This window comes from Petromyzon marinus, chromosome 14 (genome assembly GCF_048934315.1).
Source record: "Petromyzon marinus isolate PM22_M1 ecotype Great Lakes invasive population chromosome 14, UKy_Petmar_22M1.pri1.0, whole genome shotgun sequence".
Lineage (NCBI taxonomy): Eukaryota > Metazoa > Chordata > Hyperoartia > Petromyzontiformes > Petromyzontidae > Petromyzon > Petromyzon marinus.
The window spans coordinates 3024387-3047049 of NC_133680.1; the positions used below are offsets into that span (position 1 = coordinate 3024387).

General features: G+C 45.7%; 1 protein-coding gene across 2 annotated transcripts in view; it reads left to right on the forward strand.

Annotated features, from left to right (window-relative positions):
• The window catches only part of LOC142924565 (sodium-coupled neutral amino acid symporter 2-like), a 30387-nt gene extending 13797 nt beyond the window's left edge, over nucleotides 1-16590 (forward strand). For both annotated transcript variants that reach the window (XM_076067031.1, XM_076067032.1), the window contains exons 5-16: nucleotides 1841-1914; nucleotides 3530-3622; nucleotides 3853-3943; nucleotides 6155-6240; nucleotides 7241-7299; nucleotides 7574-7717; nucleotides 7867-7946; nucleotides 8272-8372; nucleotides 9048-9172; nucleotides 9882-10026; nucleotides 11782-11870; nucleotides 12179-16590. In XM_076067031.1, the coding sequence (XP_075923146.1) occupies nucleotides 1841-1914; nucleotides 3530-3622; nucleotides 3853-3943; nucleotides 6155-6240; nucleotides 7241-7299; nucleotides 7574-7717; nucleotides 7867-7946; nucleotides 8272-8372; nucleotides 9048-9172; nucleotides 9882-10026; nucleotides 11782-11870; nucleotides 12179-12274 (1183 nt within the window). In that variant the 3' untranslated portion in view covers nucleotides 12275-16590. The remainder of the gene's footprint in view (nucleotides 1-1840; nucleotides 1915-3529; nucleotides 3623-3852; nucleotides 3944-6154; nucleotides 6241-7240; nucleotides 7300-7573; nucleotides 7718-7866; nucleotides 7947-8271; nucleotides 8373-9047; nucleotides 9173-9881; nucleotides 10027-11781; nucleotides 11871-12178) is intronic.
• Nucleotides 16591-22663: the final 6073 nt, after the last annotated feature.

Consider the following 22663-nt stretch of genomic DNA (forward strand, 5'->3'; position numbering starts at 1 on the left):
AAGAATCGCCAAACGAAGTACAGTACATGCAGCATGTGCAGTCCGCATATAGCCAACCATCTCGAGCAATGCTCCATACAGTCTATACCTTGACAACAATGACGATTAAAGGTTCTCAGTCACACATTGACAACAATCACGATAAAAGTTTGACAGGCACACATGAACAATCACGAGCAAAGCTCCATACAGTATACACTAACAATCGCGAATCATTAACACGCAACCCACAGGATGTTAAAGGGCCTTGGGACACTGGACACAACCGAATTCATCATTAACAGCCCCATCAAGATAATCCCGATGCCGTAACTGCACACATGAGCACAGACATCGCATTCATCCTACATTCACACAGCAAGAAAACCACATTCAGCAGCCCAGCGAGCAAAAAACGCAGGCAAAAACAACCTGGCGTGCGCAAGATGGGTGAGGTGTGTTTTTAGGGCCGGGTGCATTGTGTCACAACTCGCCTGAGAGGCTGTGAGGAACGGAGGATCTTGGATGGTGAGCACGGCATCCTCTTGCAACAGGATGCCACCAAGACGGCCGAAGATCTCCCTCCACGTGTGTTGAAAATGGCGGGAACGGTGTTTTGGCAGGAACTGCGTCCCGACCGGCCACCAAGATGGCGGCCGCACGCGCACGATGCGCGCAAATTTCCCGCCCAGGCACCCGCAGCAGCGGCGGTGTCCTCTCTCCTCCAGCTCCGGCGCTCTCTCTCTCGATGGCGGCGAAGCAGCGGCGTGATGTGCGTCCTGCTGCCCCGCCTGCAGCGCCGCGGGAATGGCCGCGGGCTGGCTTGGCACCGTTGGCAACGCCCGTTCCGTCTGCCGGGGGAGCGGCACCTACTTGCCCTGACGCGGCAATCGCGTCCACATCGTTGCTGTCGTCGGACGAGTCCGTCGGCACGTTCTTTCTCTTAGCCGATTTCTTCGACATGTCGGCATGGTTCCATAGTCTCGTCTGACACCAAATGTTGTGGTCGACTTGACCCGGACAACTTTCTTGTTTCCTCCGACAACATTTTTATTACAACTCTTCACATTACGTCTGTGACTCCGTCATTCCACTAAGCCACAGCTCGCTCAACGCGCTCCGCCCGTCTCGCTCACTCCGCTTCCTCCCCTATCCCTCACTGTCCCTCTGCGTCGTCCCTGTCTCTCTTCGTCGCTCGCTGTCTCTGGCTCTCTTCGTCGCTCGCTGTCTCTCCTGCTGTATCTCCGTCTCACTCCCGCTGTCTCTCTATCTCTGTCCCACGCTGTATCTCTCTCCCGCTGATCCTGTCCCTCTCTGTCTCTGTCTCACGCTGTTTCTCTGTCTCTCTTCCGCTGTCTGTCCCTCTGTCTCTCTCTGCTTGTCTCTGCTCTACTGCTAGCCTGTTCTGTCTCCTATGTCTTCACTCCGGGTCTCTCCGACCTGCTTCGTTCCAGTCCCAGCGACAACTCCACTCGCTCTTCCCGTCTCCCGAATATATCCCCGTTCTCATTACCAACCAGTTAATTAGGCCGCGTGCCACCGACGCCCGCGTCCCCCCACACCTGTTACTTGCCCCCTCTATTCCCAGACATTCCGGCGCCACCTCGTCCTTGACAACAACCCCAGCCAATCACAGCCGTACATCGCTCTCCAGCTTAATTGGCCCGTCATTACTGCACAGTTTCCCGCCGCCACACCTGGCAGGCCCCACGTAACCCCACTGACCATAACTCGTGCGTCTTTACCATTCCCCCCTGTATGCGCGTGTTAACCCACTACACATATAAACGTTAAAATGGAGTACGTGTGTGTGGTGCGCCCTACTAATTAACGTTGCCGTTTGGTGTGTGTTTGCCTGCAGAGTTTTACTATTTGCAGTTACTGTGATGTCCTGCTACTCTGTACATCTGCTGCTGGAAACGTCACATGCGGCAGGTGCGTGGTCCGGGAACAGACTTAATGCTTTTTATTACACCAGTTGTATAAACTAAACACTTTTTTTATTTTACCAGGTATGGCCCACTGAGCTATATAGCTCTTTTTTAGAAGCAACCTGGATACAAATGATAGCTCAACAAAGTGGCTTATGTGGAAATGTATAGCAGCCAAATACTCGATGCATGTTTCAAAATGTGGAGGGGAAAAAATGGAGGTCCGGGAGTAAAATCCACGTAACCATGGGGAAAACATGCAGACTCCAACTATACAGGCATCGGGATCGAACGCATGACCTGTATACCAGGCGAGGAAGTTAACATCTCTCCACTGTGGCGCCTTTTTAGAAACTGATGGTTTTAGTTAATACTAAAGAAAAAAACCTTGTCACGTTCTACCACTGCGATTGTGCCATGAAACTTTACATGTCCTTTTTTGTAATACACATTAGTACAGTGTCTTGTCTTAAGTATTATGGACTGTACATATTTAAGATTCCGAGCCTGAGATATAAATGCTGCACTGTGTGAAACAACACCGTACAATTGCAACACTTTTGTGGACATTATTTTATCACAGTTCAATTTAAATGTGTACTTGGCCGTTCTTAAACTGATCTCAGTAGTTTCTTTTAACTTTGTTAAATTCCTGCCTATCTTTTCTTACGCTTATTTTTTCTGAAATTTTATACCACTGCTCCAAATTTTCTTAAGATGTTGAGAATTCAGACGCTGTGTTCGATCTGCTCCTACTGTAGCAGTGGATCTCGTGGCCACAAATAACACAAACAAGCACACTGTTCTCAAGACCCCCATGAAGCTTGTAGTGTCTCAATTAGCCCCCTTGAACTTCCATTTGTGTTTTCTTGGAGTGTACTCTTACTGCACAGACTGTCCTCTCTAAGTTGATTACTGCCCATTAAGTGAATCCTCCATGTTTTGGAGGCCATTGGTGCCTGACAAGGCCAAGGTGATATGCAACACGCGAACACTTGCAACTAGCCTATTTAATTTTCTCTTCATCGGCCCCTGGGCTTAAAACTAGCTTGTGATGTAATTACAGAAGCTGTAATTTTATAGTTCAGTTTGTCCTTGTTTTATTGAAGTAGGTTTATATTGATAATAGGATGCTTTCTTTCTCGACGGGCGCTCACCTGGTCAGAATAATTTTAATGAATGAGCATAATTGTGTACAGTTGGTATGTACATCGCTGGGTTTTAATTTGTAATGCGACCATAAACACTGCACGTCCCATTTTGGAAAGCAAAACTCTGTACGTGGCTATTGATGCCATTTAAAGCGCATGACTAAATATCGTCTTCAGGTTAGAATTTTCCACATTGCTGCCACATGTCGCTTGTAAAGCCTGAAGTCCCAGTGACTTGGCTGCTTAAGGTTGGCATCTGCTATTGATTTCTTCTCTCACTGATATGGTTTTTTTGGGGTGAAGTGCACTTCGATGTATGTGTGGGAATGGGGTGGGGTGCCAAAAAGTTAACACAAGTAATGAAAGTTAAGGGTTTTGTACATGGATATAGAGAAGTTTCGTGACCAATTTTTAATGATAATTTTAATGAAAATATGACGTCTGTGCTTCACACGTGTTTTGTTATAGGTACAAAGTCGTATGAGCAATTGGGATTTCTGGCGTACAAGCATGTAGGAAAGATTGCAACAGCTGCGGCAATCATGGTGCAGAACATTGGCGGTGAGTAGATCTATTTTATGTAAAGTGCTTTCAAATGCTGTCCTTGGTAGCAGGCATGTGCAGTGGGCTTTTTCAAAGTTATTGGCAAATTTCTTCTACAAAGAATTCTGAAAATTATAGTTTTTTAACCAATGAATATGCAACGCACTAGACATGTTCTGTTCTACAGCATGAATGCAGCAAAAGCTCGTTTGGAAGCCAAGCAACTAATTTTTGATCTTCTTCCGCAGCTATGTCAAGCTACCTCTACATTGTAAAGTACGAGATGCCAGAAGTTTTAAAATCGCTGCTAAATGCACCAGTGGAAGAACATAGCACAATGTACGTCATCATGCAGTGTTATGGCGAATGTGTGTGATATTAATTTGAATGATTCAAAGGGTCGTACAGTTATTTACATTTGTTACTGTAGTGCGAACAAACTGTATATTTCAAGCGACGGGTCTGGTTTGGCTGGTTGGACAAAATTCTTGGGTTGTATTTCAATGTGCAGTGTTTTGAAAACATTGTCAAAATTATTTGCAATATAGACCAGTAGATCAAGTGTTCATAGTATCCATTTTTGAGAAATATCGTGTCATGGCGAAATGTGAAAAAATTTGGTAAATAAGAAATCCCCTCCAGGAAAGTCCGCCCAGTCTTGTAACTGCAGCATAAAGTAACGTATGAGTAAGTGAATTACTACAGTAAGTGGTAACTTACGGTATGTCCTTAAACGATGTGTCCTTAACTCCATTGTATTTAACTGAAGCGTCTAACATGAATACCACCTGTGGGAAGTTGACTGGATGTTCTATGGAAAGACTGAACACTGCCAAGGCAATATGTAACCGTGCTTGCTCTAGCAGAAACACTCATCAGACCTTATTCAATAACCACCTTCATGGACACAGCGATGCTGCTTTTAGCCACGATGATAGTAGTTGTGTGTGCACACAAGTATCGACAAGTGTACACAAGAGCAGCACGTGGTGTCACCTTTGCGCTTGGTCTTGTTGGATCTGAGTTTCAGCTGGATTGGGCTTGGTCTGAGCATTGATCCTGAGAATTCTGGTCGGTGCAGGAAAGTGTTAAAAAGGGAGAACGTTCGACTATAACTTGGTAAACTTAATGAAGACACTGGGCCAGATGGTCTCCCAGGTCTAGTTTTATAAGACCATGGGCTCTACTCAAACCTCTGCTAGTCCCTGTCAGACTCCGTAAAGAAGGGCATGCTACCTTCCTAAATGAAGAAAGCAAAAATAACACTGGTCCACAAGGGAGGTGCAGATCTGACAAGATAGTGGCTATATGCCGATCTCGATGTTGAACGCTGACCATAACATCTTTACTAAAGCTCAATCACCTAAACTGGAAGGAATCCTTTTGACTTGATACAACCTCCCCAAAAGGGGATCATAAAAGGGAGAGAGGCATTGCCTGGTCACCAATCGACGCAATCGTATGCAGTAATCCTTGACGGAAAACAGGCGTTTGATAGGGTAGAGTGGGCCTTCCTGTTTGTCACCATTCAAGAAATGAAATGTCCAGATCAGTTTTTATCATCCTAGGACGTTCTCCCAACAAATGAGGAGAGATAAGAGATGTGAAAAAAATCCCCTCCATGTCTTACAGCCCCATTGAGAGAGATCCATTACAAATTTCTTCACGGATATTATCTTAACGAGTGGTAGATGGTGTTGTCTACAACATCTAATTGTCCCGGGTACCCAACTAAGATGGAAGGAGGTAATGTTTTGTCAAAGTATGGGCGCCGTCTTAGGTACCCTCCTAGAGGAATCTCAGACTAGCTTCCCAAAATGGTTTCCTGGCAACCCCCTCCCTGCCCCCCCATCATCCCTTATTCCCCCCCCCCCACTTAGTTAATAATAGGTTAAATACTTAAATGTGATCATAGGTTCAATGGATGGAAAGGTATTACTGTAATAGTTTCAACGGATAACCTCAGAATATTATTTTATCGACATTCTTCATTTTCTTTGTAGCGTTCACAATGGACATGCTCCCTCGTATCACCCGAACACCACCCACTTATTTACAGTACTCACCACCTCCCGTTTTCTATATACATTTAAACTGATGACACAATTTGTTTGAATGGATGTTTTTGTATTTGTTTGGCTTTCTCCTGTTGTCCCTTTGGGTATATGCTGTGCAATTGTGTGTTAGAAGATATTGCTTTGGGGAAAAAAGGAATGTTCTTTCTTTTGGGCCAGAGCATAGTCTTCGAGGCCACGGTCATACTTCAGAGTTTTGTTTGTTGTTGACACAAGAGTGCCATGCCGTGCTTGCTTTGACTAAATAAACGTTGGCACCGGCTTGTTTGTATGGCGAGGATTTTATCTCCACGTGTATCTGTTTATGTTGAATGTTGTCTCTCGGTAAACCGAGTGTCCTCCCATAAGGTAAAAAATACATTTTGTAAGTTTACTTGGATGTTATTCCAAGTGTCACACTTAAATATATTTGTTAATATTCAATAACAGCAGCATTTTCCTGATGTCTTGTTCTATGTTTTTTTTCCCCCTGCAGTGTACAGTATTTGTTGAAGGGAAACGTTCTGGTGGTAATCGTTGGATTTCTGGTTATCCTCCCCTTGTGTTCACTTAGAAACATCGGTGAGTGCCACTGCTTGTTTGCGTGTAAAGGTATATTTTTTTGCATTTATGGAAGACGATACAATATTGAGAATTGTAAAAATGTTAACTCTAAAGCTTGCTTGAGGAATGCACATTTATTCCAGAATTTAAACATTGCTGCACACATTTTTGTACCGGGTGGAGTGGGTGGTGCAGTAAAATCCACCAACAATCTGGTGACCCTGAGCTTGATGCCCAACTACAGCTACCTCAGGGTGGCGAGTGATATCTGAAACGATTAACGGCTCCCCCAGGGTGCCCCCCTCCCTCCACCCAACCCGCACTGGTGAAATATGGTCAAACAATTCCATGATCAACACTGAGCGAGGGGGGGGGTCCTTGATCCAACGATGTATTGACAAAGCACTGTAAACTCAGGCAGTTGCTTTAATTGATGATCGAGAACTTATTCACTTTGGTCACTCGCTCATCCACGGCCAGTTGCGTCTTCACTCTTCTATCGTTACTACCATAGTTGCTGTTTCCATGAACTTCACTCCTTGCTTTCTTTGTTGAGGATTTTCAGTACCAGAGACTGACTGTTTTGCATCATCTGTTAAGTGTTAAACCACCAGACTACAGGTCTCAATACTTCTCTTTTTGCTTTTTTGCACTGCTCGACGTTTAAATTCCATCCCATTGTCCCCTTTCCCATTACCTTATAACCTTGCTCAATTCAAGAAACGTATTAACTCAACTATTAAACCTTCAATATCACTGTTGATGGCTGCTTGGCATTTTAGGCCTGTACCTTGTGCACACCTCTGATTAGCACGGTTGACTACACTATGGTGCAAAATAAGTTCAACATACACACTAGCAGCTTTTTTTAAGTGCATTATAGTGTTTTACTTTTTTGAGTGACTTCACAAAGTGGCAGATGTGTAGCTGCTGCCAGTTACAGTTAATTATCTCTGCTAGCCGCTTATGATGGGAGCCTACAATCACAAATGGAATGTATTCTGAACTTGCCTTGCAGGCTTGCTTGGGTACACCAGCGGCTTCTCTCTGGCCTGCATGGTTTTCTTTCTCATTGTGGTAAGTGCAGCAAGGTGTTGTCATGTCCAATCACAATTACTGTTCTCACAAGTGCAATAGCGTAATGATGTTGTGATCGCCTTAGCATATATTTCTTGAACATCTCACCCCAGAGGTTCAATGAAGTGTTTGAATTCGGCGTTAAGATTCAAGAATCTATTCACCAATGCCTAGATTGCATTTCTGACTCAAATGTGCAATTTATATGCCACACTGAAGCAGTGACCTGACGAGCCATTTGATGTCCGGTGTGCGTTTTTGTATCATGTTCCAGATCGTCATCAAGAAGTTCCAGATATCCTGCTGGGTAGTAACCACGGCGAACCAAACTGAAGTGTACACATTCACGTACGACACACACGTCAACGAGACGCTGGGTGGCACCTGCCCCATTTCTCTCGGATTGTTCAACTTCAAGGTGAGCGTGTGGAATGGCTGCATTGGTGGCATTGCGTATTCGAGCGGCTACTTAAAATTTGTTTTATAAATCGTTTGGTTTGCGATGGGCCCAACTTCTCTGAATGCTTTGCTAAAGATGCGGCTGCGTGTGTGGTTTGCGTGTCGCAGACGGCGTACGCCATCCCGATCTTGATGTTTGCGTTCGTGGCTCATCCAGAGATCCTGCCGATCTACAAGGAGCTCAAGGAGTAAGAACCCTGCACGGGCCCTTGCAGCTCCAGGACCACATAGCGAAATAAATTCGTATTTTGGAATTGCTTTGCGTTGATGTATAGGTTGCGTTTTCCGTACTTATCGTTTCAAACGTTTTTGTAATCACATTGTATTCTGACATTAGTGGCTCAGGTCTTCTTGAAAATTAACTTTATAATCTCATCTAGTGTTTGACTATTCGTGATTTCACAGCAATTCCCAGCGTAGGTGTGGATGCTATTGTCACGGTATTTATGTCAAGTTTGTTTTTTTGGGGGATTTCTAGTTTAGCCCCTGACAATGATGCCTCTTATTTTGCAGACCCACCCAGAAGAAAATGCAGCAAGTTTCCAATATATCCATGTTTGCCATGCTTGGAATGTACCTGCTCACGGCCATCTTTGGCTACTTAACATTTTATGGTAAGGTTTAAAGCCATGGGAGCTGAGTTTATAAATGTGCTGCTTGAATAGGAGACAAGGTATAATACTGGCCTTTTGAATCATCTGACGAGCGATATAGCTTTCACTTTGTACGTTAATTAATTGAGTGGAATACTTAACTAAGATTGCAATGCATTGTTTTCGGCGAGAAAGTTTAGGCTAAACAGGAGGGGGGGGGACTTGTTGAAATTACAGCAAAAAATCACGATTTGCCTGAGCAGCTCCTAGTCTGCTTCCATACTGGCAATTACATGCTTCTGAAGACAAACTCTAATTGGAAAGCAATAAATAATCCATTCCCAATTCATGCAATTTTTTTTGCAAGGTACAAGACTGATAAAATGGCCATTTTACCCAGGAAGAACGAGGTCTCAACTTTTTTCAGGAGGAGGCTGCGTTGGGATATTTGGTTAGGTACATGTAATAAGTGTTAGATCTGGTGTGAAACTGGAAGTACCCCGAGGAAAACCACCACTCACGAATGAGGATATCACGCGGAAAGCGACCTCGTGTGCTTTCGGGTTCCCGAATGTGTTGCTCGGCATGTCTCTGACATTTCGCCATCAACGTCCTGGGAGCTTCGTAAAGGAAACTTCGTGCACAGTATTCCCATAACGTCGCTCATTCTCGTGGTGGCGCATTTCCCCCTGCCAGGTGGCGTAGAAGCAGAGCTGCTGCACACGTTTGTGAAGCTGGGCGGCTTCAGTATTGTCATCCTCCTCGTGCGCCTTGCCGTGCTCATCGCCGTCATTCTCACTGTGCCCGTCATGTTATTCCCGGTACGTGTCCTTTCGCAGTTCCAGCAGTTGAGAATTTTTAAAATAGTTTTTTCTTAAAATTGTAATCGCTATGCACTGAATGCATGGATGAGAATCTGAGATAAAATATCTGGGGAGAGTACGAGAGCCCCGGATCATTGACAATCCCGCTTTGGATTATCGCTGTTGCTGAGAACAGACCCAAAGGCCCAAAATGCCAAGCAGCTAGCATCAAACAGCACGATTCAAGGAGCAATGGATAAGCGTTAATATTTCTTGAATTAAGCAAGATTGCAAGATTGTATGATTCTTAACAATTGGAGAAAGGAGAGACGATGGCATGATTCCGAAGCTAAACAATACGAAGGAAGCAGAAAGAAGTGTTGTGACCCGCATTGTTGTGGTTGAACACCGTATGGATGAAACAAAATGAATGGTTAGTTTGATAAACAGACTCTTCAACTTGGGGAGAATCAATGAGTGACATTCATGGGAAAATTGTTGGTATTAGGGATAGAAGTGTAAGCAGGCGACTGACCGTTGGTGAGTTAGTAACTGGAGTGAATTGGTGAGTGAGGTTCATGGTTAGCAAGTAACTATGATAGTAGGAGAGTGATCAGCGGGCGATTGATTGCCAGCAAGTGACTTGGAGTGAATTGGAAAGCGTCGGGATTTGCGGTGCTTCTGTCGATGACATGTTAGCGACGGTGTTTCCCATTCTCACATGCAGATGCGGAACTCAGTCGAGGAGCTGTTCTTCCACACCAAAACCTTCAGTTGGTTGAGGCACATTATTATCGCAGTATCGTTCCTGGTGGTTGATATCTTGCTCGTCATTTTCGTGCCATCCATCCGAGAGATTTTTGGCTTCATAGGTGAGTGTGCCTTGATTTGATTTTTCATGGCCTTTTTATTTATTGCTGCGTCCTCTTGCGGGTGGCATAGATGGTAGTAGGGGTGTGAAAATTCACTACCTCCACAATTTTAACAGTTGTCACAATTTAGAGTGAATATGGTTGTGAATTGTTTATGCACTCTCTCCAGGTACAGTGAGGGAAAAAAGTATTTGATCCCCTGCTGATTTTGTACGTTTGCCCACTGACAAAGAAATTATCAGTCTATAATTTTAATGGTAGGTTTATTTGAACAGTGAGAGACAGAATAACAACAACAAAAAATCCAGAAAAACGCATGTCAAAAATGTTATTGATTGATTTGCATTTTAATGAGGGAAATAAGTATTTGGTGAGAAGGTGACAACAGTTGGTGCGATTATTCGCAAATGGAAGAAACACAAAAGAACTGTCAATCTCCCTCGGCCTGGGGCTCCATGCAAGATCTCACCCCGTGGAGTTGCAATGATCATGAGAACGGTGAGGAATCAGCCCAGAACTACACGGGAGGATCTTGTCAATGATCTCAAGGCAGCTGGGACCATAGTCACCAAGAAAACAATTGGTAACACACTACGCCGTGAAGGACTGAAATCCTGCAGCGCCCGCAAGGTCCCCCTGCTCAAGAAAGCACATATACATGCCCGTCTGAAGTTTGCCAATGAACATCTGAATGATTCAGAGGACAACTGGGTGAAAGTGTTGTGGTCAGATGAGACCAAAATGGAGCTCTTTGGCATCAACTTAACTCGCCATGTTTGGAGGAGGAATGCTACCTATGACCCCAAGAACACCATCCCCACCATCAAACATGGAGGTGGAAACATGCTTTGGGGGGTGTTTTTCTGCTAAGGGGACAGAACAACTTCACCGCATCAAAGGGACGATGGACGGGGCCATGTACCGTCAAATCTTGGGTGAGAACCTCCTTCCCTCAGCCAGGGCATTGAAAATGGGTCGTGGATGGGTATTCCAGCATGACAATGACCCAAAACACACGGCCAAGGCAACAAAGGAGTGGCTCAAGAAGAAGCACATTAAGGTCCTGGAGTGGCCTAGCCAGTCTCCAGACCTTAATCCCATAGAAAATATGTGGAGGGAGCTGAAGGTTCGAGTTTCCAAACGTCAGCCTCGAAACCTTAATGACTTGGAGAAGATCTGCAAAGAGCAGTGGGACAAAATCCCTCCTGAGATGTGTGCAAACCTGGTGGCCAACTACAAGAAACGTCTGACCTCTGTGATTGCCAACAAGGGTTTTGCCACCAAGTACTAAGTCATGTTTTGCAGAGGGGTCAAATACTTATTTCCCTCATTAAAATGCAAATCAATTTATAACATTTTTGACATGCGTTTTTCTGGATTTTTTTGTTGTTATTCTGTCTCTCACTGTTCAAATAAACCTACCATTAAAATTATAGACTGATTATTTCTTTGTCAGTGGACAAATGTACAAAATCAGCAGGGGATCAAATACTTTTTTCCCTCACTGTATGTGACCTGGAGTTGTTGGGTCTGTGGAGGTGAACGGGTGTGGGTTGTTAGGCAAGATGTCAAGTTAAAAAAAAATTGGATTCAAACACCAGTGGTGCATTTCTTAAGGTTAAAGTCATCTTTTACATTTAAATGTAACTTGAAACATTTTATTATTTAAAAGTTGACTGTTTAATTGGCAAAGGTTTAGCTTTTTACAATCAATCGTGTATGTGGAAACTGATTTACATTTTTTTCAAAATGCAGGATCATCTGCAGGTACATTGCTCATCTTCGTCTTGCCTTCACTTTTCTACTTGAAGTTGGCGACACAATCTCTAAAAGAAAGAATTGGCGTAAGTATCCCCCGCTTAGCTAACTGCTTTGCCACTTGAAACTAGGCATTCATCTTAGCTACCCAATGTATTTACACATTGTACTGTATATTGTTTGGCATTATGGGGCTTGGTGTTTCTTCAGGAACTGAATTGAAGCAATATAATAACATTGGTATTAAAAAAAAGAGAATTTGAGATTAGATTCTACATTTCTGCTGTATTTTCATCTGAATATTATGTCATCAAGTGCCGTTAACTGGCTTTCGTTGAGAGAAACTGCCTGAGCATTTATGAGGGGATTTGTGTTGTTTTTTTCTTGTCCACAGGCAATAATGTTCTGCGTGGCAGGGTTCTTGCTGATGTTCGCAAGCATTGGTCTCATCATCACAGAGTGGATACGGACTCCTGTAAAGTGGAGTTAAAAACAACAGGACTGAGGCAAGGGCCTACCCAAACCACCCTCACCTGGCACAAGAGCAAAACAGTGGATCTAATTTCTGCTGGTCACGCTTGTAATTTAACGTAAAAACAAATTTATCCAGAAATGACTACACACAGCAGTTTTCCCTGCTGTGATTGTCTCACCTGATGATGGTCGATTGTATTTTTCTACCTCCGTGACTTTACCGAAAGAACCAAAGAGTATGGATTCCTGCAGTCACGAAAGCTTCAAATCCAGACTACACACAAGTTTACTTAAATGTATAAAATCAACTCAAGCCACGTTATTAAACAGGTGAACATTGTCAATCCGTGAAGACGGCCTTTGACAGGAAGACTATGCATCGTCACAGTGCTTATTACGCACCTGGCATTTGCTGGGTGTGGAAGGTGACGTGAACTTGAAAGGCTGTCATCCCAACTACTTCAATGTTTTTTTCTCTTTACCGAGCTGTGGAGTGCAGAAGCGTTTAACATTTTTAAGGTGGGGGGGGGGGGGGTGGGGAAACGTATACCTAAATAATTCAAAGATATATCATTTCAATTGCAACTTGATATGAATTTACTGTGACTTTCCTGATAACTTTCATTGTTTTATAAATGTTTAAGGCCATCCATAATTTATAATGTGCTAACGTGAAGTACCCGACGTTGCCCAGTCAAAACAAACCGACACACACATGGACTTACACACAGTTACAGACATCGACCAACACACACACAAAAACATCGACTTAGACACACACATATGGACTCGCACACACAGACATCGACTTTAGATACACACATGGAGTTACACACAAAGATCCCCCGTGTAGCCTTAACAGACTGGAGGGGCAAGTGCTATTAGCAAGCATCTATAAAGGCCGGCACGGCACGCGAGGGGGCGGGTGGCCAACACCACACCCAGGAGTTGCACACACACATCGACTCGCGCGCACACACACACACATAGACTTACACACACACATCGACTTATACACAAACACACACATACATGGACGTACACAGATCGACTTGCGCATACACAAATCGACCACAACACAGACATATCGACTTCGACACACATATCGACTTAGACACACATAAACTTACACACACACACATGGACTCACGCACATACATCGACCCACACACACAGACACATCGACTTAAACACATCGACACAGACATGCACATGGACTCACACGCACACACACACATCGACTGACACACATAGACTTACACACACAGCGACTCACACACACACATAGACCACACACATATCGATGTACACAGACACATTGACTTACACACATTGACGTACACACACACATGGAGTTACACACACACACATCGACTCGCACACATTGAGTAAGACACACATGGACCTACGCACACACATCGACTGACACATATATTTTGACTCGCATGCGCACGTGCGTGTGCATGTATTTACACGCGCACGTTTTTTTATTTAAACTTACACACACACATGGACCTACACACACAAAGAAATGGACTTACATGGAGCCACCTGTTACAGGGAACGTTTGCTATCGAGAGATGCACTCCATATTTAAGCCCCCCCCCCCCCCCTATTTTGCATGCCTTTATTTAATGTATTTTCAAAAGACATTGACGACACTGTTTTTTTCAACTTTATATATTGTATGTAGAATCAATTGCTCGGTTTTACATTCCTTTTGAGGACCGACCACCACGCAATAATTACTCCTAACCCCCCAGCCTAGGTACAAATGATCTTGGCCATCATGCACTATGCAGGCAGTGAAATTCAATGTGTCATTTTAAGATTTAAAAATCAATTATGCTGTACATTTGCTTGGGCTTGCTTCAAATAATTGTAAAAAAAAAAATCAAGATTTTAAAAGTATGACAAGTGGAGTAATTTAGAAATGTGTCTCTAGTCATTTGTGTTTTCAGGGTGTATTGTGTAGTTTCCCTTGCCACAGAGCCACTTCTGCAGAGTGGTCGATTATAAACATGTCACGTGCCATGCTTATACCCAGACCCATTCATGTTGACGGCAGCAGAAGAGTTGTGGCTGGTCAGCATGACGGTATTGTCATCTGCGTCTAAAACACACGCCCAAATATTACTGACGGGCATATGGCGTGCTTGCAACACAAGTAGCCTTGCGCATCATCCGCGTGCGTCGGTGTGAGGTATTGGTACGTTGTGTCGGCTGTTAAGGGGTGGGACAGGCCACATGGCAGTGCCTGTCAATGACGTGCCTGTAAGCGTCAGCCCCCCCCCCCCCCCCCCGGTAATGCAGGCAAAACTGAATGGAATATTCCTTACATAGCGTTTGTTTGCGTGCTGCTGTCTTTCATGGTTTATTCTGTTGCCTTGGTTCTTAATTGGTTATGGTTAGTAACATTGTTACCTCAACACTTGATTTTACTGGTAGGAAACGTAGTGGACTGGAAACCAAACCGGGGTTAATTCACAGGATGCAGGGGATTAATTGTGTATGTCTGTGGATGTCTGTCCACGTGTATCCGGACACCCGGATATATAACAAATGCGCTCCTAGTGGGCATTACTGGTAGGAAACGTAGTGGACTGGAAGCCCAACCGGGATTAATTCACAGGAGGCAGGGGATTGTGTGTCTGGATGTCTTCCACGTGTATCCGGACACCTGGATAAAATGGGAGGGGTGGGGCTGGGTGGGGAGGGGTGGGTAGGGGCTGGTCACCCCGTGGTGCCCTTATAAAACGCAACGTTTAACCTACTCACGCCGGCTTGTGCCCGCCCTCACAGTCCGGCATATTTGCGGAATACACCACGCCGCCGTTGACCCTGGCCATTGACCGAGCAACCCAACGTTCCTACCAGCTCCCTCCGCAGGAATGTGTTAATTGTTGGCTACGCTTGGAATAAATGTGCCTGTGTAACAGATTGTGCTTTAATTTATTTTACCTATTTGCTGGGTTTAATCACGTGGATTGTTTAAATGGAGATCAATTGGTGAACAGTTGGACCCAGTTCTAGAAGCTTATCTTGAAACAGTTTTTAATTTGTGGAATTTTTCCATCACGTTTATTTTAGGAATGTTGACATTTTTATAAAAACATTAAATATCTGCACTGCTTCCAATAGCTTTCAGGGTATTGTGCACACACTGGCAAGTTGCAGTACACCCTCGCCACTTTGGAACATTATTTGTCTTCAAGAGACTCTGCTATGTGGTTTATACTGATTTACATTAGTAGGAAATAAACGTGGATTTGTAGTCTCGTTCTAATGCAAAGTTAGCTTCTGAAATATATGGCCTTTGCAGTTCACTTTTGGCTGGGATAGGCAATTTTAATTGCCCATAACCTCCCTGTGCTTGAAATAAAGTTTCCTATGAAACGAGACATTGCCTACAACCTGTTGCAGGTAAATTCAGGAAAGTTAAAAGCCTCAATTGAAAATGTAAAGAACCTAAATAGACCCATGGTACCAAAGTTTCAGCCAAGCCAATGGCTTTTTTAACGTGACTTGCGTGAGGCAGGGAAACTCACGTTTGGTGTCTCCTTGTGAACAAGGAATTACTGGCATTGGATGAAGGATGCATATTTCTTATGTGTTACCTCCTGTATATTTTAGAGTTAGGGTACCGTTGTTGCGTCTTGACAACCGAGCAAAATACTGTTGGCGTGTGGTGACATCGCTGAATTTTGCACAAACTGAATCGGGAGGCCCCGGGGCCATGATTCGAGTGTGTTAGATACGGATGACCAGTTAATGTTTTTCTTCCCAATGTCATTTTTGGAGAAGAAAAATTTAAATGTGGAAAATCAGCTTTATAAAAAGGTGGTTAAAATGGCAATGAAATGAAATGCTTGTGCGCTTGTTCAAATTAATAGCACTTGTTTGCATCACCTGGATGGAATGGTGGATATCCTGTTGACCGTGCGGCCGTTTGAACCATCAATGCATTCGTTCTGAAATGTGAGCGTTAAGGATTTTACTTGGAACAATAGCCAGTTTTGAAAAACTTTAAAAATCCTGACGGCTTGTATATATAGTCTAGGAATGTAATGTGTAATCATTACCTTATCCCGCTCGTACATTGCTTTCTTAGTGGGCACGCATGTTCTGCTTTTTTACAAGCTGTACATATGCATGTAGAAATGAATTTGAATCATTCAACTGCTGATTTATTTTATAAATCTATCTTTGATAGTATGTCGCGACAACATTTTTGGTATATAAATTATTTCAATGAAACACTTGCTATAAAGCCATGATCTGGTAATTGCTCACTGTCGATATCTTACTTATAAAAGTATTTTTTTGTCTGTCTGTCTGCGTTCGCGCTTGCGTGGGATTTGGCTCAAATGGTGGATTTACGTAAAAAATATGCCATGTACCAGGCTGTAAGCCCCGTGCTGGGCAAGCGCTGTTCCTTTTTCACGTCTGTCGACTTATAATTAATTACATTAGTGATTTAGTGCAATTTATCGCGCCACTCTGGGTGGGACAAGGCACGCAGCTGCGTATGCCCGAAACGCTCAGGGTTAACCGCATGCCCGAAACGCTCACAGGGTTAACCCCTACCAACCCATACATGCGCCATCGCCGGAGGTGTGGGGTTTTTTTTTATTCGCCTGTACACTCTACAAGGTGAGTCGTGAACGTCTTTAGAAGAATTTATAAAATAACGCTTTGCACAGCTGACAGGGGTTGCCCCTAGCAAGGCACACACGATCAAATAATTTTGCGTAAAAAAAGCAAACAATACACAACGCTGAGGTTAATTCTTCACAGTGTGATGTCCTTCCCCCACCCCAGTGCGTCCAGTTACTACTGTTGTGGTGTAAATGATGATGCGAAGGCAGACGTCGGGGCTGACGCCAACAGTTTATTAAGGACTGTCGCCTAGCTTTTGGGGAAAGGCTAACACAGGACTTGGTTAAGCTAAATGTCCCCAGGGGAAAGGTACTGGGAATCCCTACGCCCCCAGGCTAACGGGCTCTTCCCACAGCACTGACCGACGGTTCATCCAACTCGGCCAGCCGGGTAAAGTAGCCCCCCCTAGCCTGGTGCTATTATCCCCTACCCTGGGTCCCCACTTCCCTACCGCTCACGAACCCGGCTCCTGGCGAAGACCTCGAACACGTCACGGGTTCTCTCTCAAATACCCCGAGGGGACATGACGTCACCCCTCCCGAGGCGAGTGCGATATTCCGTCACCCCTCAACACTACCACAGTCCGTAGATATTAATATAGCGCTTAGTAATATTGTAGTGCGGGCGGGGGGAGCGGCCCAGGCCCCAGCCTGTCAAGGTGCCACCTCGGCCAGCTGGGCAATCTAGACGAGGCCGGGGACTGCACGGGACTAGGCCTCACCACGGCAATGTTAAGTAAGTTATATTTTCTTGCTACTTTTGCTAAACTTGCGCACATTGAAACCTTTTTTTAATCACCTTTAATTTATACAAATAATTATGTTCATGTGCTGACAACTCATCACAATTTACTTGTTTATTTTATAATTGTGTGCGTGCCTATGTCCTTTTGTGCATCTGAGTCCATGTGCATGTCTGTGTGTGTGTGAGAGTCTATGCCTGTGTGTTAGTCGATGTGTGTGCGTGGCTCTGAGCGTAAGTCCATTTATTTGTCCGTGTGTTGGTCCGTGTGAGTCAATGTGTGTGTGTGTGTGACTGGCAAAACAACCCCCTACCTCGTGGTGCCGGACGGCCAATGCTGCCGTGGACAGTGCTGTGGGGGGGAGGGCCAATTCCGATTGGCCTTTCCCCTAATGGCGTTTGTAACCACCACAGCGGTCAAATGGGGGCTCTGGATGGGTGCGAGGGGCTGGTAACCCCTCCACCTTCAATTACCACGAAACCACGAATGAAAATTTTAATAAGCTTGTGCCGGAGGCATCGGTCGGACAGGCGTCTATGACGTCTCCTGGCCAAACCCCATTTGGCGGAGCCAGGAGATTGAATCTACCCTCGTGGGCCCTCCAGAAACAACAAAAGCCACTACGGATGGCCATGTGGAATGTTCGAATGCTCACTTCGGAGGAGAGGTTGCCCCTCCTCTGTCGGGAGCTGGACCGGTACCGCCTGGATCTCTGTGGTATTCAGGAGGTCTGGTGGACCGGCTCTGGCTCCTGCCACCATGAGGGGTGGACAGTCTTCTACTCGGGGCAGGAGACTACCATACAAAGGGGGAGTGGCTCTTCTGAATAAAAGAATGAAGGGGGCGTGGGAGCGTGGTGGTGAAGTGAGGGAAGCTGTAAGCCCCAGGGTACTTTGGGCTCACCTTCCCATTAACCGGAGGTGAGGAGTGGTGGTCGTGATTACTTGTGCCCCCACTGAAGACAAACATCCATGGAGGGATGCAGGCAAGGCCGATGAGTCAGATGCCTTCTATGACCTGTCACAGGTGCTAACTAAAGTGGCACCTCAGGATAGAGTCATCTTGTTGGGTGACTTCAATGCCCGAGTTGGTCATGATGCTGACACCTGGTCTTGAGTGATCAGAAGGCATGGGCCAGATCAGCTCAATAGCAACGGTAGGAGGCTGCTAGATTTTTGTGCAGCCCATGGGCTGATAATTACCAAAACGCTGTTCCGGCATCGGCGCATCCACAACATCATGGCTGCATGCCGGGTCCAAGCAAGAACACCTGCTGGACGACAGTGATGGAACAGTGGATGCGGGCCCATGTCCTTGACACCAGGACCTACCATGGAGCTGATCTGCCCTCTGACCATCGACTTGTCATCTGTTAGATGCGCCTGCAATTCTTCCACTCCGGTAGTGGGTGTACATCCAGGACCCCATTCAAATCTATGGTGGTCTGGTCTCGAATAGCTGATGAAAGCTGCAAGCTAGAATTTCATCATCGCTTGTGGCTGGGGTTGGCATCGTCCCCCACTCCAGATCTCGAGGGTAAATGGGTGAGGTTTAGGACTGTGACTCAGGCAGCTGCAATGGCTGCTTTGGGTATGCGGTCCAGACCTTCCCAGAGACCCTGGCTGACAAAGGAGGTGTTCAAGCTGGCTGAGAAAAAGCGACAGGCCCACTTTAATCGTCTACAGCATCCCACGTCAGAGAATTAGGAGGCTTACCGCAGCCTTCGCTCGGAGATTCGGAGAGCCGTGAGGCGCTGTAGGGATGGGTGGTGGTCGCGGGTTGCTGAGGAGATGGAGTCCGCGATCACAAATCCCTATTTAACTCCATCAAAAAAGTTACCTGCAGCGCTACACCTATTACCATCATGAGGGGGAAAACGGTGATCCAATCTCCGACCCCCAGGAACAGGTTTGCAGGTTTGTTGAGCATTTATGTGAAGTCCTGGTGGAGGGGAAATCCCTCGACATGGAAAACATCGTGGGACAAAGTGGGGATGACCCTGCTGAGGCTGCGGTGCCTCAAATATTGGAAGAAGAAGTCACTCCCTGTGAGTGGCTGGCTGAGGCACCATCTGTTGAGGAAGTACTAAAGACGATACAGAGTCTAAGCCCAGGAAAATCACCGGGCATAGATGATCTCCCAAGCGAAATGCTGAGGGAGGGTGGCGTTTGTGCACAGACTGCCCTACATGACATCATAACAACAGTCTGGATCACTGGATGGGTTCCGCAGGATTGGAAAGATGACCTTGTGGTCCCCCTCTTTAAGAAGGGGGACCGCACAGACTGTAACAACTACAGGGGAATCTCACTCCTCAGTGTGCCGGGAAAGGTCCTGGCAACGATTATTCAACATCGCCTTGCGAGGCACGCTGAGGAGAGGCTTGCGGAGCCCCAATGCGGTTTCAGGAAAGGGCGGTCCTGCACAAATGTCATATTTTCTGTCCTGCTACAGCAGAGGTGTAGGGAATTCGAACAAAACCTACACCTCTGCTTTATTGACCTGGTCAAGGCATATGATACCATCAGTAGGCTTGGGATCTGGGTTGTTCTTCGTGCTTTCGGAGTCCCTGAACTTGGCTCATGATCATTAAGGACCTTCTTGATGGTGAGTGGGCCCGGGTAAAACTACGTGGCCGGGAGTCGGAGCCATTCCCTGTACACCTTGGGGTGCGACAGGGATGTCCTCTGGCTCCCACATTATTTAACATCTATTTTGACCACGTAGTTCGTGAAGCCTTCAATAGCTGTCCCGGAGGAATTTTCATCTGGTACAGATACAATGGGAGGCTAATCGATGCCTGGGTGCGGTCAAGGGATGGCACCCTATTGGTCAACCACGTTATGTATGCCGATGATCTGGTAATTGCCGCTCACTCAGAGGAGGAGTTGGAGGCGCTGCTGCTGAAACTGGAGCATGCCACTAAGAGGTGGGGCCTTACCATCAGCCCCACCAAAACTAAGCATCTGCCTGGGTATTTTGTATCATCGGACACTCCACCCCCGCAACTCCTAATTGGTGATGGGGCAGTTGTGGAGTGGAGAGTTTCCCATACCTGGGCAGTGTGCTCATCACTGGCTCCGGTTTGACAGCAGAGGTCTCACTCAGAATCAGAAGAGCGGCATTATCTTTTCATCGGTTGCGCAACACTGTGTGGAAGCTACCTGGTCTGTCGCTCCGCACGAAGTTTCAAGTCTTCTCGGCCACGGTCATTCCCTTCTCTACGCTTGCGAAACGTGGACCCCTCCTAATGGAGCATCTTCGCTGATTGGAAACATTTAGGCTGGCCTGCCTACGATCCATCCTGGGTTTAACCAGGCTGGATTGTGTGAGGAGCTCACAAATCCTTGAAAGATCTGGGCAAAGTCCCATCGGTGAGCTCGTCCGGCAGGCAAGGCTGGGTTGGCTGTGTCATATAGCTCGCATGCCCAGTCACCGCATGCCTAAACAGCTTTTGTTCGGCAGGATAGAGGGGGCTAAATGGGCACGGCACGGGCTAGAGAAGAGATGGAGTGATGTGGTATAGGAGGATGTGGAACTGAGTGGACTTGCCGATGACTGGTACCAGCGGTGTCAAGATCGGCCTCTGTGGAGGAGGCTCGTGAAAGATGCTGCTGGGCAGTTAGAGGCATTTGCCCTCCAACAATAACGGAGGGCGGAGGAGCAACGCTCACAACAACAAGCGGAGCGCTGGGAGGCTAAAGCACAGCAAATTGGCACAGTAGGGGGCACAGGTGGTGCATCAGCCAATCATCTCAGTCAGTCGACCCGTGGCACCTGGATCTGCCCCATGACCTCCTGCCAGCGGGCGTTCGACACTTCACGTGGCTTTAAGGTGCACATAGCCTGGCACAAGCGTCGTGGTGACGTCACCGCCACTTAGTGGCGAATAGCGTTTTTTGTGTTGATGTGTGTAACTCCATGTGTGTGTATCTAAAGTCGATGTCTGTGTGTGTGAGTCCATATGTGTTTGTGAGTCTATGTATGTGTGTGTGTGAGTCGATGTATGTGTGTAAGTCGATGTGCGTGCGTCCATGTCTGTGTGTAAGTTTATGTGTGTGTGTGTAAGTCCATGTGTGTCAGTCGATGTGTGTGTGTGTGTATACGTCGATGTCTGTGTTACTCCATGTGTGTATCTAAAGTAGATATCTGTGTGTCAGTACATATGTTTGTGTGTATAGGGCGTTGTGTGTGTGAGTCTATGTATACTCTTTGGTTCTTTCGGTAAAGTCACAACATCGATTTTAGATACACACACGGAGTTACACACACATTTTGAAGCACACACATAAAGCGACTCGCATACATACAGACTCACCCACACACACATGGACCCACGCACATACAGTGAGGTAAAAAAAGTATTTGATCCCCTGCTGATTTTGTACGTTTGCCCACTGACAAAGAAATGATCAGTCTATAATTTTAATGGTAGGTTTATTTGAACAATGAGAGACAGAATAACAACAACAAAATCCAGAAAAACGCATGTCAAAAATGTTATAAATTGATTTGCATTTTAATGAGGGAAATAAGTATTTGACCCCCTCTCAATCAGAAAGATTTCTGGCTCCCAGGTGTCTTTTATACAGGTAACGAACTGAGATTAGGAGCACACTCTTAAAGGGAGTGCTCCTAATCTCAGCTTGTTACATGTATAAAAGACACCTGTCCACAGAAGCAATCAATCAATCAGATTCCAAACTCTCCACCATGGCCAAGACCAAAGAGCTCTCCAAGGATGTCAGGGACAAGATTGTAGACCTACACAAGGCTGGATTGGGCTACAAGACCATTGCCAAGCAGCTTGGTGAGAAGGTGACAACAGTTGGTGCGATTATTTGAAAATGAAAGAAACACAAAAGAACTGTCAATCTCCCTCGGCCTGGGGCTCCATGCAAGATCTCACCTTGTGGAGTTGCAATTATCATGAGAACGGTGAGGAATCAGTCCAGAACTACGCGGGAGGATCTTGTCAATGATCTCAAGGCAGCTGGGACCATA